This window comes from Argopecten irradians, chromosome 16, assembly GCF_041381155.1.
Source record: "Argopecten irradians isolate NY chromosome 16, Ai_NY, whole genome shotgun sequence".
Classification (NCBI taxonomy): domain Eukaryota; kingdom Metazoa; phylum Mollusca; class Bivalvia; order Pectinida; family Pectinidae; genus Argopecten; species Argopecten irradians.
Window position 1 is genome coordinate 23925886 of NC_091149.1, and position 16928 is coordinate 23942813.

A 16928-nucleotide genomic window follows, 5' to 3' on the forward strand; every position below is an offset into this window, starting at 1 on the left:
GTCTGTCAGATTGTCTGTCGTGTGTCTGTCGTATTGTCTGTCGTATTGTCTGTCGTGTTGTCTGTCGTGTTGTCTGTCGTGTTGTCTGTCGTATTGTCTGTCGTGTTGTCTGTCGTGTTGTCTGTCGTGTTGTCTGTCGTGTTGTCTGTCGTGTTGTCTGTCGTGTTGTCTGTCGTGTTGTCTGTCGTGTTGTCTGTCAGATTGTCTGTCGTGTTGTCTGTCGTGTTGTCTGTCGTGTTGTCTGTCGTGTTGTCTGTCGTGTTGTCTGTCATGTTGTCTGTCAGATTGTCTGTCAGGTTGTCTGTCTGTCGTGTTGTCTGTCGTGTTGTCTGTCGTGTTGTCTGTCGTGTTGTCTGTCAGATTGTCTGTCGTGTTGTCTGTCAGATTGTCTGTCGTGTTGTCTGTCGTGTTGTCTGTCGTGTTGTCTGTCAGATTGTCTGTCGTGTTGTCTGTCAGATTGTCTGTCGTGTTGTCTATCAGATTGTCTGTCGTGTTGTCTGTCAGATTGTCTGTCAGATTGTCTGTCGTGTTGTCTGTCAGATTGTCTGTCGTGTTGTCTGTCAGATTGTCTGTCGTGTTGTCTGTCGTGTTGTCTGTCGTGTTGTCTGTCGTGTTGTCTGTCAGATTGTCTGTCGTGTTGTCTGTCAGATTGTCTGTCGTGTTGTCTATCAGATTGTCTGTCGTGTTGTCTGTCAGATTGTCTGTCGTGTTGTCTGTCAGATTGTCTGTCGTGTTGTCTGTCAGATTGTCTGTCGTGTTGTCTGTCAGATTGTCTGTCGTGTTGTCTGTCAGATTGTCTGTCGTGTTGTCTGTCAGATTGTCTGTCGTGTTGTCTGTCAGATTGTCTATCGTGTTGTCTGCCAGTTTTTCGGTCAGATTGTCTGTCGTGATGTCTGCCAGTTTGTCTGTCATATTGTCTGTCATGTTGTCAGAAGCTAGATTGTCTGTCAGGTTGCACGCCAGGTTGTCTGTCAGTTTGCCCGCCAGGTCGTTGAATCCATCCCCGCTTTTTTAGTAGTACTACAGTGAATATCGTGGCGATGACAAAGACCGCCAAAACAGTTGTTATCGCTATACACACTGCGCGCCAGGTTCCTGAAAATTGCAGGCAAACGGAATTTATATCTCGGGAACTAACTGTTATTAAAACGTGCATATTTGTTTATATTATCATAACTTTAAGTAAATTGTACAATATATCATAATGGTCCTCTGTGGAGGAATATATCTCGAACTACCTCCCTGGAGAAAGTTATTTTCTTGAGGGCGAGGGATACATCTAGAATTGTCACCATGGTAAGATGTAATATCTCAAGGGTGAAATATATCTTTCTTGGGAAATAATTCCATAGAGGGACATTCAATTGTATTATAATATCGAACAAAATAAAAATAAATAAATCAATTTGTAATATTCAACACCAACCCATAAAGATATCTGCCAACCACGTTGCTAAATCAGTCGGACTGCAACCAATGATATATCAACATTATGCCCTGACACCATGATATTATACAATTATGGACTTTTGTGCTGGTGAATATCATGTAAAATGGACTGGAAAAAAGAAATATTGACCCAGGCGGAGTCGACGTCAATATCTCTTTTCCCAGTTCATCTTACATCGTCTTGAGTATGAATAGTACCTCTTGTTTGCGATTTTTCTTTACAATGTCAACATGTATCATTTAAATTGACATGAACCCAAAACATAAGTTGTTCTGTTTGTTTAGATATGATTTTCAGATTTGTATTGGTGGTTTCATTACAATGATTGGTTATCTAAAACGATAGGAAAACGTGGAGAATACCAACCCCGAATAATTTAAAAATAGACTGTCATATTCAATTTTTGAACACAAAACGAGTGGTGGTAAAACGAGGCTATAATTGAACAACAAAGTTGATGATTTTCATTGACTGGAAATTCATTATGTCTTCATGACAGAAACAGGCGGATCATGCGATAAAAATAAATAGCCATGGACCTTAGCGTTCAACTGAGATCTGATACAGAATGAAACTACAACGTGTAACCTCTCATGAGGTCAGTTAGGAATAATTTTAATATAGTATTAAACAAAATTGATGACTTTAGATTTATAGCAAGAAAAACTATAAATACCGTCTATCACTTCTGCATTGTCCTTTCAAAGTTTCAAAAGACTTTAAAGTTAAGATTTAGGATATAATGTAAAATATATTCATTTACCAATTGCATTTAAAAGTTCACATACACTGATGTTTTCATTATGAATTTTTCAAAGTGTATAGTTTGTAATCACGCGAGAGTGTAATTTTGAATACGGTCTAGGATGTAATCATCTTAAGCAGGATATGTAACGATTCTTATGCAGTACTAAACATCAATTTCAAGCTATCAAATCTTTGAAAAATCCTAGTTTTCAGCAAAAAAATATACTTTTTATTGCTAAATTAGAATAAATGCTTAACTAGGTCACTGTTTTTTGCTTAACTAGGTCACTGTTTTTTGAACTGCACTTCACAAACAATGATAATGTGAATTTTCACCCCTTGACCTTTAAACTCTGCAATTACCATAAGCGCAGAAAAACACGGATATTCTGAATAGCATACAATATGCATCTGAGCCTAAGGTATCTTCAAGCAAAATATTTTGCTTATCATTGAGTGGCCGTAAAACGACCCAAACTGATACCCCTCCTATATCGCTCTTTCCAGTTGTAGTAGTCGTTTATATAAAGATGTGCTAGAAATGTGCTTATATAGCCGCTAAAGGTAGGCGAGTTAGAAATTTAGCCACAACGTTTAGCTGGCGTTTGATCTTCAGCAAGTGAGACTTCAATCATTTTTAACTCTGCCTACTTCAAGTTCAGCCAATCGTCTCCACCTTAGGGTGAGTGGGACGTCGTTCACAGTTAGGGTTCCATTGTTTTGTTTGTTGGTTTTTGTAACTGTTACCAAATAGAAATGAATGCAGTTTAGATGTCAGGTAAGCAACTAAATAATTTATAACGGCGAAAGAGTTATCTCCCCTGATCATTCAGGCGATTGAACTGTTATCGATGTCATCTTATTGCTTATTGTATGCATTTGACTTCCTGTACTGCTAGAAACAATTTTAATATTAAAATCATAGTTTTAACGAACTACTGGCATTGAGTTTATAACACGAAAAACAGTATTTAGCATATTCGTCAACGTCATTCTCCGTTGCCAATTCGAACTTCGACGCAAATGGTCAAATAAGCCGGCTTTTAAGTTAAGTTTCATGACAAAATATAAATATATAGATGATTTACATAGAGAAACGTTACCGAGACACCTCTATCAAAAGAGTTCGCTGCGCTCTCTCTCTATTAAGATTCCGTCAAATCTGTGAATTCAGAATGATTTTGATAATTTATTCTTCTTGACCCATTTTAACTGCACCCCTCAGGCCCCTGGGGATCAGCCAGGACCACTAAATGGATAATAAGAATCATGCAAGGCATGAAAAGAGCGAATCTCCCCTTTTTGATTTTTGTTTTCTATTTTAAGTAGAAGGCATAATTTAAAAATAAAAGGACATATTTCAAAGTAGACCTATAGTAGTATATAATTTTCTAGTATAATAAAATTTTTAATTTGAACAGAAATCAAAGATTCGGATTTGGACGTTGATTTTCTGTGTCATGCATTGCTACAAGGCTGTGGTAACGCGTATGCGAATCATATGATTTCGCGCCATTTGTTGACATGTTTTGACGTCATGATGCCTTGTGCTCGTCTTTGCTTGGTGGAAATTTTGACTCCATTCAATAGCTTTTAATTTTCGAAAGTGTTTTTTTATATTAAGATAAGATCAAAAATGTTAAATTACTCCTGTTAATGGAAATTTTGACTCCATTCAATAGCTTACGCAGAACCAGTGCAACGCACAAACCGGAACAGGTTGAATCGGAAGTACGACAAAAATTGTTAGCCATCCATGCATGCAGGCATTGATCTCAGTATGTACTTTTGTTTACGTTCATGTAACCGGAGCAGAGCTTCGCGCGTCGAAAAAGCATCCCTTTTATTATGTTTAAAAAAAACTCTTTTAGGGTAATTATTCCTATCATGTGTGACTAATTTTCTATGAAAATTGAACAAATAAGGGTCAAATCGATGTTTTCCTTATTTCATTTTTTGTGAAATACATATAGACCCCTCACCTCTTGAAAATCTGAGATCCCAGGGCAATGAAATTAAAAGGAGTTTTTGGAAGATTAGACCTATTTCGGCTCCATCCCTTTTGGCCCATGGGGTTAGTCATGCAGAACTAATTTGGATATGATGTTAAAATGAATCTTACGAGAATTGAACACATGTTGTTCATAAATGTGATTCCTACATAAACTACAGTAAATATTACCGCCTATGCAGGCGAAAATCTGAGACCCCATGTCATCAAATTCACAGGTTTTGTACGGGACCTCAAACCCCTTCTATGTATATAAAAATGGAAAAAGGAGGTTCGTTTACTTTTGTACTTCTGCCAGGGTCATTAATGTAAATCAATATACAAACCATACAGATTGGCGTCTCGTACATTTCCTTGTTGGGGAACCATTGGGCCTCGATTACACTTGGCATGCTTTTTGTCTTCGTTCTCCAGTATCGTTCCGTTCGGACAATCACAGACCATATTTGTTGTAGCTGTGCAGTTCTTGACGATAACTAGGACCTCAGACTCACAGTGGTTTAAACAGTCCTCACAACTTTTTGCTTTGCTATAGAGTATGGAGAATGTCCCCGTGGGACAGGGCTCACATACAGCAATGGTATTTGTAACATTACAGTCGGAGTGGAAGAAATATCCCGGGGGACACATGATACAGGTTCTACCACTGTCTGTGGTATAGGTGTGTGTCGTCTCCATCTACAGAATACAGAACAGTACACGAGACAGGGTAATCAAGAAAACAGTAGATATATGTACCGTAATTTTTATACTCATAAATGAAGATCTTTTAATAGTTTATTTACCATCAAAATATCATCAACAGCTAAATAACCAATCAACACACACATCCCTTTGACCAACCAATCAAAATTAACACATTATTTATAATCAGGTGAAATCCCAACAACATGGCAGACAAAGCGAACAATTCAACCAATAAAAGTGAACAAATCATATATAATCACGTGGAATTTCAACATCATGACAGACAAAGCGACCGATTCAACCAATGAAAGTGGATAAATTATCTATATTCGGGTGGAATTTCAACAGCATGAAAGACAATCAACGTAAACAGATCATAATGACAGACAAAGCGACCAATTATAAATGCTACCATCCTGGAACGGTAGAAACACTTGCTGCCATACACAGATCTAGATGTGATATAAGCCTGGAGAGACTCACTAGATCTAGCTGGTCAATAATGTAAACAGGCCTCTGTCATTCTAACTCACAGCCATCCTCGGCACGCCCAACCTTACAGTCACACGGTAACCACAGTATACCGGTATTCGATTGTTTGATGTACAAAGGACAAAATTACCTGTGGCTTCTGTTGTCTTCAGTTTTCCTGTGACATATTTCAGGGGTGGATATAGCGTCAGAGTATCTAGGATGACTGACAGCATGCCTGGACGGATTATTTTGTATTCCTCGTTTATGCAACCATCCTCCCCTCCCCAAAGGAAAAACTCCAGCATAAAGACAGTGTTTATAGAAAACTACTTTGCAAAAAATATATTTGAACAGATTCTATAAAACAATTCATCTTTAAGGAAAACCAATCTGCTAACAGACCCCATCGGTCGTTTTCAAACCTGATAAAATAATTTCACCGGCGAAAAATTTCCGTAAATTTCCGAAAAGAGTCACCATTCGACCAAGCCATTTGTGATTCGCGTGGTTAAGATGTCCCAACATATTACCAAAAACTCTGCACTTCCGGGTCATGAGTGTGAATCCCAGATGGCACAGTGGCCAGAAACTGACTGCTGGTCGATTGTTTTTCTCCGGGTACCTGAACCTGTCACACGTTAAACTAATAAAACCAAAACAAAATGTATTGCCGACGCATATATCAGTGGTTGACAGACTGATAGTCTTGCTGAAGTCCAAGGTTACATTGTAGTTGATAAATAGTGTTTTAACATTGTAGTTGATTAATAGTGTTTTAACATTGTAGTTGATTAATAGTGTTTTAACATTGTAGTTGATAAATAGTGTTTTAACATTGTAGTTGATTATATAGTGTTTTAACATTGTAGTTGATTAATAGTGTTTTAACATTGTAGTTGAGTAATAGTGTTTTAGTCCATACCGTGTAATTAATCCTGGGGTGTATTGAAAAAGTATTTTTAACATTGTTGTAGTTGAAGAATACAATTAACAGTAGTTGAAATATTATTTGACACATTTTTCATTCAATGTTTCAACATTGTAAAGTTGTTTTAATTATTTGTTAACATATCGTAGTTGATTAATAGTGGTATTTCTTAAACCATTGTCTAAATGCATTAATAGTGTTTTTTAACATTGTAGTTAGTAATAAGAGAAGTTGTGTATTTAATAGTTGTTTTACTGTTTTTAACCACATATTTGAGATTGATTAATAGTGGTTTTATGCGACATTTGTCTAAATTTGAGATTAATATCGTGTTTTTAATCGTATCCGCATTTAAGTTCCCTAATAGTGGAACTGGACACGCTTGTTACAATGCTGAGTGATATAAATATCTAGTTTTATGAGGTTATTCAGTATAGGAGAGAAACACCAAAACTGAGATTAGTCAAGGATAAACTGGACAATGCAGCCGAAGGGGCCAGCGCATTGTTCATTATCTTGACTAATCTACAGTATTGAGGTTGTTTCACTACTTCACAACATTGGCACTAAACCGTCCAGCTCTCACAATGTTAACATACTGCTATTTGTGTAACTAATCTCACAGCTACAGATAAGCCTTTCAACCATCTGTGACAACTACGCACATGGTCAGCACAGTAAACTGTTTAATATGTCTAATCTTGTCGTAGACAAGCATTAGCATGAATTTTATAACCTGAAATTCCACTACCATTACCAATGTAAAACCAGATGAATTTTAATATCTTGTGAAGTAGTTTGAGTTTCACCTTCATTCAGGACTGGATGGCAATAACAAGAGGGCAACAAGGCAGAAACACAGAGCTAGAACAGAGTCAACGCTGTCAAACTATCTAAAAAGATAATCCGAAAAGATACAAATACGTAGAGTCATACATTGAGTATGCTGATATGTCTATAAATTAAACTGGTGCACATTAGATGATCAGTAGGGCCAGTACCACATTCCACGAAGAACAATGTGCGATAATACAGGTGAAGTAATTGATCGACGTGAAAACTGATAATAATCTATGAAAATCAAACTCGCTCCTACCTTTAAGAAATGAAGAAAAAGTGTGGATTGAGGTCCCTAGAAACCAAGAATACTCAATGTATTGAGTTGGATATCTAAAAGCGCGGACAACCTCTAAACAAGTGTAAATTACTAGTGAAATACCAGCACAAGTGACTGCAAAAAGAAAGGCATTAAAAAATACATCAAATAGTGTCTTCATATCTAGGCTATTGTGTTGTATTCCATTGCTAAGGAAATTAATAACCAAAACTATTCAAATTCGGGAAACCGATTGGATTTCTATATGATAAACGTCATGTATTTCTCCAATACGAAATCTTAAGCAATTCTCAACTGTGTAAATTAAATGGGAAAAAAACATGAAAAGACATTGCAAGTCTAATGTGTTCATTATATAAGATATTACCCGAAGAACTTAATCCTAAATATTGTGTGTAAGTGAATGCCTGGTGTCTGATCAGAAAAACTTCAAGTCAGTCTCATGATATTCAGAACACAAGTGAGTAATTTGAAACTGTGCCGTTGGTTTCTCGAATGTAGAACAGGAATTTATGGCCGATGTCTCACGAATACAATAAAAATAAAACTAAAGAAATCTGACATAAAATAAGTAACTAATGTATCCACAGCCTGTTGTAAGTAATGATATAATTTGCTGAGCGAGCGAAACTCAACGTCGTTTTTTTCCTGAAAAGTATGACGTTACCTTCAGAAAAAATAGCGTCAATCCCTATTCTCAGAGTGAGAGTGAATCGATTTAACGGTCAGCGGATCATCAATATATAGTATGTACATCTAGAGCCCGGGAGGGCCTACAAATCAAATCTGAAAATCCCTTTAGTACTTTCTGAGAAATAGCGGCAACACACTTCAAATATCTAATTCCAAGTCAGCCGTCTTGTTGACCGATCAGTCCCAAAATGCAGTATGCACAACTAGGACCCTATGGAAACATACCTATGAAATTTGAGACAGATCATTTCAATATTGTATGAGAAATAGGGGTAACAAACTTCAACTATCAACATCCAAGATGGCTTCCTATCGGCCATCATTGAGAAAGATCCCTGCAGTATTTCCAGAAAATAATGGTAAAAAAGATTTGTTAACGGGAGGAAAGAAAAACCACGGACGAAAGGTAATTTGAATAGTCCGTTATCTTATGCTAGTGGACTAACATACTTCCAAGAGTCCATATTGGACGCCAGCAAGTTTGGCTTTAGTTATAAATAATATGAAGACAATATAAGACGAGACCAGTCTGCCTACCTTGTTGTGTTGTCTAATTGACAAATAAAATACTCAACGCCATTGATATCTTCACAGCAACACATGTATTCAGGAGACTGCAAGACCCGGATGGGATCATACAATTTTACAGATTGGACAATACATACGGAACGCACTATCATAACATACGGAACGCACTACTATAACATATACAACATACCTGAGCCAGAGAGGAGAGAGAGAGAGAGAGAGAGAGAGAAGAGAGAGAGAGAGAGAGAGAGAGAGAGAGAGAGAGAGTGTGTGGGAAGGACACATTACACTATACGGCCACATTTTCGCCAAATAAAGACCTTGAGATCAACAACTTCGCCTTGCCGTATAACTTACCCTTGGGTAACTGGTTACACACATCAAATACAAAAGAGAAAAAGGCAACATAGACCAAGGCCCAGTTTCAGGAACATTCCTTTTTAAAGAATTCCTTAAATAAAATTATCCATATGAAACCATTAGAGAAGTTAAGGAAACAATCTTAAGTTAAGGAGCTTTCATAAATTCTGTAATATTTTTCTAAGGAGGATTTTAAGTAAAGGTCGTCTTTAAAGTTAAAGGTGCTCCACCGCCCACAGAGCATAAACGATGCTCATCACTTGAACAATATTTGGTGTTTAATCGTGTATATATACATGTATGTCTAATTAACACAAAAATAATATAAAGTTATCTATTTGGCTTTTAGTGCATGCGCGCGCAATCAGTACTTCATTCCATATAGGACATAGTGCCACGGATTTTTTTCGGGATGCAATTAATTTTTTTTTTCATATTTTTATCTTGAAGTAAAATTAGAAGCTCGAACTTGGTGGTAGTGGCTTGAAGTAAGTAACTCTTGTAGCCGAAGAAAAATACTAAATCGTTTGGTTCTGTTTTTAATAGAGAAAAAAATACTATTTGTCAGCGGTGGAGCATCTTTAACGTATGTTTGTGAAACTGGGCCCTGACAATCATTGAATTCAAACTTTTGCAAAGATATCAGAGATTCAGACAGGGTGCTAACAATTATTTTCTATAAATAGAGAAGTGACCTTCACTTTGTCCTGACATCCATGATAGTAATATCGGTAAATTAACCATGTTTTTTCTCCACAGTCTAGCAACGACCTTCCAAGTTGACAAATGACCCTGAATCAAAAGGACTGATGTTTCATCCAAATCCATAATAATTTCGAATCCGTAGTTTCAATCTGGAAACGAAAACCAATGGCCTTCATACAAAATAACTTTTGAGCTAACACAAAAAAGATATTCCATGCAAGTCCATCAATCTTTCCATGTATGTGGCACCGACATTGAGACAAATACATACATGGACGGACAGACAGACATACATGAAGACAACCGGGCGGACGGAGCAAAATGACAAATTTTCAGTAAGGACTTTTTTGCAAGTACTTGTTACCTTTCCACTGGTAACAAAGTCATGGTCAATACATAATACTCACCATTACGAAGGCAGACAGACACTTGTAGGTTGTCACTAATACCACAGCTAACTCGATGTTCATCTTAACTAAAATACAAGTGTGTATTGCGTTTACCCATAAATAAATCCGAATGATACGATATCTTATCACGCCTAACTATAGGATTGGCCATATAATGTACTCATCCTAGATATTCTAGGAATTACTATCACTGTCGTGCCATCCCTATCTAGACTAGGTCACATCAAACTGAAGACACTGATAGATCGGTCCTGTGATTTACATCAACATAATATTGAATAACGGTACACGGCTGTTGACTGTATCGTTATAAACTGGACGTCGTTCTCTGTTATCAAGTATCTGTACAGGCCTTTGATTGGTCTTTTTCTGAAATATTTTAATGTCTTAATGTCAGTAAGACATAGTCCAGGGGTGGATATGACGTGGGTGATTGTAACCCCTGGAATATCGAGAATAACCAATAACGCTTCAACCTCTGGAAAGAATTCTACAGCATAGTTTAACCTAATACACATATCTCATTAGAACGACGGCTGATTGTGGTCGGCGAAACACAACTGCTATAAAACGTATTTCGAACATAAATATTACTTGTCTGATATTAAGTAAAATTTTTCTAAAGACAGGTTTGTCGTGCAAGATGATAATGTACAGAATATATCTTCTATTTTTTTTTATTTATCACGAGAAATATTTATGTACAAAGCATCACAAGTCTGTTTCCAAACTCACTATTTAAATAAAATCCTCAATTAATTATTCTGATAAAGAATTCAACAAGAAATGTTCCATTTGGCTTGTTTAAAATATAAACTTGGTTTGACTGTATATATATATAACTGACCATACAGTTGTTTTTGTTTTTTTTGTTTTTTTTTTCGTTTATTTTTTCGTTTATATTTTTTAGATTTGGAATATAGGTCGTATGGATTGATGTTTAAGTTCTTCAGAAAGGTCAGACAGACAAACATGAAGACAACCGGGCGGACGGAGCAAAATGACAAATTTTCAGTAAGAACTTTTTTGCAAGTACTTGTTACCTTTCCACTGGTAACAAAGTCTGGCCCTGCAGGTAGGGCGTTAGAATTGTACCTGCTGCCCCTATTGCATGATCGTAAAAGGCGACTAAATTTAGGATCTTATCTTTTCTCTTCTTCCTAACTGACTTTATCTTTCCTAATGCCTCTCTTGGCAACGCCTCACTTTTGGCCTTGAGTTGAGCGTTCGCCCCTGTGAGGAAGGCTCTGGGTTCTGTCCCCTGGCCGAGACACACCAAAGTCTATAAAAGTGGTAGTTTCTGCTCCTGCTTAGCGTTCAGCATACAGGGAAAGGGACGACTGGTTCGCCCGTTGTCAGTATAATGTGACCGGGTGGGGTGTGTTGCTTGGTGTCTTCGGCGGCATGCTTCAGTGATATAGCACTATAAAAAGGGCAACAGTTCCACTATACAAGAAGACACAACACGAACGTACCGCAGTCTCCCAGTACACTCACCTCGCACAACATACACGCAACACACCGCATACATGGGAGGCCGTCCTTACATGACCATAGCTGTTAATAGGACGTTAATAAATCAAACAAAAACAAACAAGTAACAAGTCATGGTCAATACATAATACTCACCATTACGAAGGCAGACAGACACTCGTAGGTTGTCACTAATACCACAGCTAACTCGATGTTCATCTTAACTGAAATACAAGTGTGTATTGCGTTTACCCATAAATAAATCAGAATGATACGATATTTTATCACGCCTAACTATAGGATTGGCCATATAATGTACTCATCCTAGATATTCCAGGGATTACTATCACTGTCGTGATATACCTACCCCTGGACTAGGTCATATCAAACTGAACACACTGATAGATTGGTCCTGTGATTTACATCAACATAATATTGAATAACGGTACACGGTTGTTGACTGTATCGTTATAAACTGGACGTCGTTCTCTGTTATCAAGTACCTGTACAGGCCTTTGATTAGTCTTTTTCTGAAATATTTTAATGTCTTAATGTCAGTAAGACATAGTCCAGGGGTGGATATGACGTGGGTGATTGTAACCCCTGGAATATCGAGGATAACCAATAACGCTTGAACCTCTGGAAAGACTTCTACAGCATAGTATAACCTAATACACATATCTCATTAGAACGATGGCTGATGGTGGCCGGCGAAACACAACTGCTATAAAACGTATTTCGAACATAAATATTACTTGTCTGATATTAAGTAAAAATTTTCTAAAGACAGGTTTGTCGTGGGAGATAATAATGTACAGAATATATCTTCTAATTTTTTTTATTTATCACGAGAAATAGTTATGTACAAAGCATCACAAGTCTGTTTCCAAACTCACTATTTAAATAAAATCCTCAATTAACCATTCTGATAAAGAATTCAACAATAGATGTTCCATTTGGCTTGTTTAAAATATTAACTTGGTTTGACTGTTTCTTTCATGATCCATCAAAACTGGTTACACATTAACTACTCTTATTGTAGTCAACAGTGACAACAGTCGATGTTTAGTTCGATGTTCACACCTCTTTATGTATCATAATTATGGCCTCAGGCGAATGAAAAGTCGCTCAAGACAGACTTTTGATGATGTTTGGGTTGTAAAAACATGGTCGCTTGTCACGTAAGACAGGGAGTCGCTGAAAACAGACCCATTATATAGCAAAATACGTTGGGAGTCTCAAGTAAGGTCACATAAGACAGGGAGTCGCTACATACAGGGGGTCGCTCAGACAGTCTCGACTGTATATATATATATAACTGACCATACAGTTTTTATTTTTTATTTTTCGTTTATATTTTTAGATTTGGAATATAGGTCGTATGGATTGATGTTTAAGTTCTTCAGAAAAGTTAGTAAACACTTCATCTTTGACTCCGAGCTTCAACTCCTAATCTTATTTACGGTTAAGGAGATAACGATGGCGCAGACAAGCCAGGTGGTGATGGCGAAATAACAACAGAAGAAAAGAAAGTGTGTTAGCTGTTCAATAAAGACAAAGGAAATCCACAAACAACTAGTGTGATCCGACTGCTTAACCACAGACTACGTCGTTTATCCTGCAACTGTCCCACATACTCACCGATAACTACTGCCGGATAAACTTGTGCTTTATCCGTCAATATGAAATGCTTTATCTGTCAATACGATCACGTGCATTTGTTCCATATCTGAAGGAACTTTTTCTAGCTTGAGCCAGAACTTGAACCTTCTGGTGAATGAAACGTCATTTAGTCCAACTAAAAATTGACATCACATTAACCGGAATGACGTCATTTGTACGATATCGAAAACCCCGCATAGTCACGCAGAAGATAGGGGAGGGAATTAGGAACGCTATATAGAAGTCCAGGGAGCGTAAACTCAAGATTAGGACCACTGGCAGACAACTAACTCAGTTAGATATCAGACACATGTAAACTTGTCTCTTTATCTGAAATATCCCATAAGTGAAACGATCGAGAATGGCGGCTGTTCATTGTGGCACTAACCAGTATATCTTGTGAGTGTTACAACTCAGAGAAGGTACATTGGGCGAAAACGTATTTAGCGTATTGGAAGACATCTTTATAAGAGAAAGACAGGAAAGCAGCAGTCAATAAAAGAGTAAACCTTCATGGCCCTTATTCAGCGATGGGAGGGGAGGAGGGAGGGGGGGGGGGTGTGTTAGATTTCTTTATTTAGAAATGGAATTCATACGAACACATGAGCATATGGTGAATTGTATACATCATACAGACAAATATATGATCAGATGTCACATCAGATGAAGAAGTAGAAGTGGTTATAGTGAGTTGGCAGTTTTATGAAATACCGAACCCATTTTATCTAAGCGTCCATCTTGGATTTCGGAATCGCAGCCATTCATGTATTTAATGAAGAATCAAACGATTATTCTATTTCATTGTGGATGCTCACGTGACTAAAATAATATGTTTCAAGGAAAGACGGAGACAAATCATACCACTTTAGGCATATTTTCAAGACAGGACAGCTTATATTACCACTCAATCTTTGTACTTCATAGCCTAAATCCATTTATTATTAGGATCATTTGACTGTGTAAACTCGTATCCGAACTAATAATTTACTTTACTTACTAATAATTTACTTTACTTACTTACATTATTTCACGATGACATTGTTATCTTGACCTAAATTAATACTGTGTTTCTTTGATTAATTAACGTCCAATTAACAGCTATGGTCATGTAAGGACGGCCTCCCATGTATGCGGTGTGTTGCGTGTATGTTGTGCAAGGTGCGTGTTTTGGGAGACTTGCGGTATATTCGTGTTGTGTCTTCTTGTATGGTGGAACTGTTGCACTTTTTATAGTGCTATATTGCCGCCGAAGACACCAAGCAACACACCCCACCCGGTCACATTATACTGACAACGGGCAAACTAGTCGTCCCACTCCCGTTATGCTGAGCGCTAAGCAGGAGCAGAAGTTACCACTTTTATAGACTTTGGTGTGTCTCGGCCAGGGGACAGAACCCAGAGCCTTCCTCACAGGGGCAAACGCTCAACCAAAGGCCAAACGTGAGGTGGTGTCAAGGGAGAATCTAGGAAGAACAAAGTAAATTAGAGAGAAAGAAAAGATAAGATCCTAAATTTAGTCGCCTTTTACGATCATGCAATAGGGCAGCAGGTACAATTCTTACGCCCTACCTGCAGGGCGAGAATTAATACACGGTGATTGATTTATATCATTAAATATTGTAAATGTCTTCCATTACATTTCATTAGTTTTTCAGATTACAATAGTTTATACTGAGATAGATTACGTATATATTACTGACCTATAGTCCAATGTCCTCCTAAATCAATCCGTTATGATCCCTTTCATCGAAACCGTTATTTATTCTGACTGTTTACCTACCTTTCCTTTCATTTATTTACAAAATGATAATTTGCATGTGACGTACCGGAAATGACGTATGAGTAGGATGAGCACTTTCCTTTATTTGTAAACTTGTGTGACCTTGCTAGAACTAAATCTATCATTTTTGTTCATGGAAGAAACATATCTTCAGCTGAACTCCCGTTAAATGTTTTCGATTTCGTCATGCTCGGTTTGTATAACGATATGGAAACCCCCAAAGCTACGTTGATATATAACAGGTGAACTCGGGTGGGACGAAGTAAGAGATAATAGGTTATCATGTATATGTGTACATGATGACTGTATGTAACGTATACTAATGTGTATGAGAGTAAATACTGGACTAAATAGCTAGCTATCAGCTATATAGATGTTTAATGTTCGTAACAGGGTACATTTTGTACTTGTTCTCAATTCTTATGTTATATTTTACGGTTTGGGTATCTTTAACAGTATTATTATGACTTGTCCGTTGTGTGTATCTTTAATGGTTTGAAATAAAGGTTTGAAAGAATATGTCGGGTGACCTGAGACGGGCACTGCATCGGACAGTTTTCACCCTTGTAACTTTTTTTTAAACAGCAGTATAATTACACAAAAAGTTGACATGGAAATTCGTAAATTAAACAAAAACAAAGCTATTGTAAAGCAGGAGCAGAAACTACCACTTTTATAGGCTTTGGTGTGTCTCGACCAGGGGACAGAATAAAGAGCCTTCCTCACAGGGGAGAACGCTTAACTCAAGGCCAAATGTGAGGCGGTGCCAAGGAAGGCATTAGGAAAGATAAAGTAAGTTACAAAGAAGAGGAAAGATAATAAATTCAGTCGCCTTTTACGATCATGCAATAGGGACAGCAGGTACAATTCTAACGCCCTACCTGCAGGGCCAGCACTACTAAATAATGCACAGTAAATAACCTAAATTACACATTGAGTATACCTGTAGTGCTACAGCATTACAACCAATCACAACATATATAAAGGGATTGAACAGTGTTTTGATTGCGCTAGAGGTGGTTCAATATAGCGAGATAGCGCTATATGTAGAATATATCTGTATCCAATGGCGAGCCTACCACAATATTTACAGTTTGCACTGACATGGACTCAATAACCATGCTCTCTAGTATTATCATTATCAGTGTATAATGATAGTACAACACGTGTTCACGTGCGGCGATTTTATTGTTACGGGAATAGTCGCTAACCTAGCAACGTGGGGTCATGACCCCAGTTTTGGTGGGAACATATGAATGACTCGATTACAATCATCTGATCAATCGAATTCGTTGACGATGACGGGAGAACAAAATGGGTATTTTAATAAAAGATATGCAACTGTCGCGAGAATAAATAATATTCATTTACGTGAAAATCTGTAAATATAAGGAATAAATTTTTATTTTGTTAAGGCTATGAGGGTATAATGATAATGATGCCCGTGTAAAATTTTATATAATCAGGCTTCGTTGGGGTAACATAATTTACGCGTGCTCCATCATCATTATAACCTCAACAAAATAAAAATATATTCCTTAATCCAACGTAACCAAAACACTGTCCAATCCATAATACTATATTTAAATAATTTGTCTACTTTTGCATTTTCATTTCGAAAAACAAAACAAAACAAAAAAAACAAAGCGGAACGCTGTCAGAGTAGTGATGAGGTCCGAAGTGTGGAGCGAACCGCTATATTTTATTTTCAACTGAGGAAATTTAGTTTGAAATATTGAAGGTATTGCCGTTGAAAACATCCCCTATGTCATGAATGTATCGGTCTGAGAAAAACCCCAAAACCGGATTTTCATTGCCACAACTTCCACTCCTTTTTCTACGGAGGATGGACAAGTGCATGGTGTAAATATCTATGTTTGAATGCAACTTCAACTAATGTTCG

The 16928-nt window shown here is 37.3% G+C and overlaps 1 protein-coding gene across 2 annotated transcripts; it reads right to left on the minus strand.

Moving 5' to 3' along the window:
* Nucleotides 1-781: 781 nt before the first annotated feature.
* LOC138310932 (tumor necrosis factor receptor superfamily member 11B-like) lies at nt 782-15036 on the minus strand. 2 transcript variants are annotated; one of them, XM_069252261.1, is made up of 4 exons: nt 14946-15036; nt 11740-11807; nt 4535-4886; nt 782-1095 (listed from the first exon to the last, which is right to left on the minus strand). In XM_069252261.1, the coding sequence occupies exons 2-4, from the start codon at nt 11800-11802 to the stop codon at nt 929-931; spliced, it is 582 nt and encodes a 193-aa protein (XP_069108362.1). In that variant the 5' UTR covers nt 11803-11807; nt 14946-15036; the 3' UTR covers nt 782-928. The 2 variants fall into 2 exon arrangements, with proteins under 2 accessions (XP_069108362.1, XP_069108363.1); XM_069252262.1 differs by lacking the exons at nt 11740-11807; nt 14946-15036 and adding an exon at nt 10108-10191.
* Nucleotides 15037-16928: the final 1892 nt, after the last annotated feature.

What these genes read in the sequence shown, in the direction of transcription:
- LOC138310932 (XM_069252261.1), bottom strand. Translation starts at nt 11,802, where the DNA reads ATGAACATCGAGTTAGCTGTGGTATTAGTGACAACCTACGAGTGTCTG. An exon ending in GTCTGTCTGCCTTCGTAATG is followed by an intron (nt 4,887 to 11,739) that starts GTGAGTATTATG and finishes TGTATTCTGTAG; the next exon opens with ATGGAGACGACACACACCTA. An exon ending in ACGAGACGCCAATCTGTATG is followed by an intron (nt 1,096 to 4,534) that starts GTTTGTATATTG and finishes TGCAATTTTCAG; the next exon opens with GAACCTGGCGCGCAGTGTGT.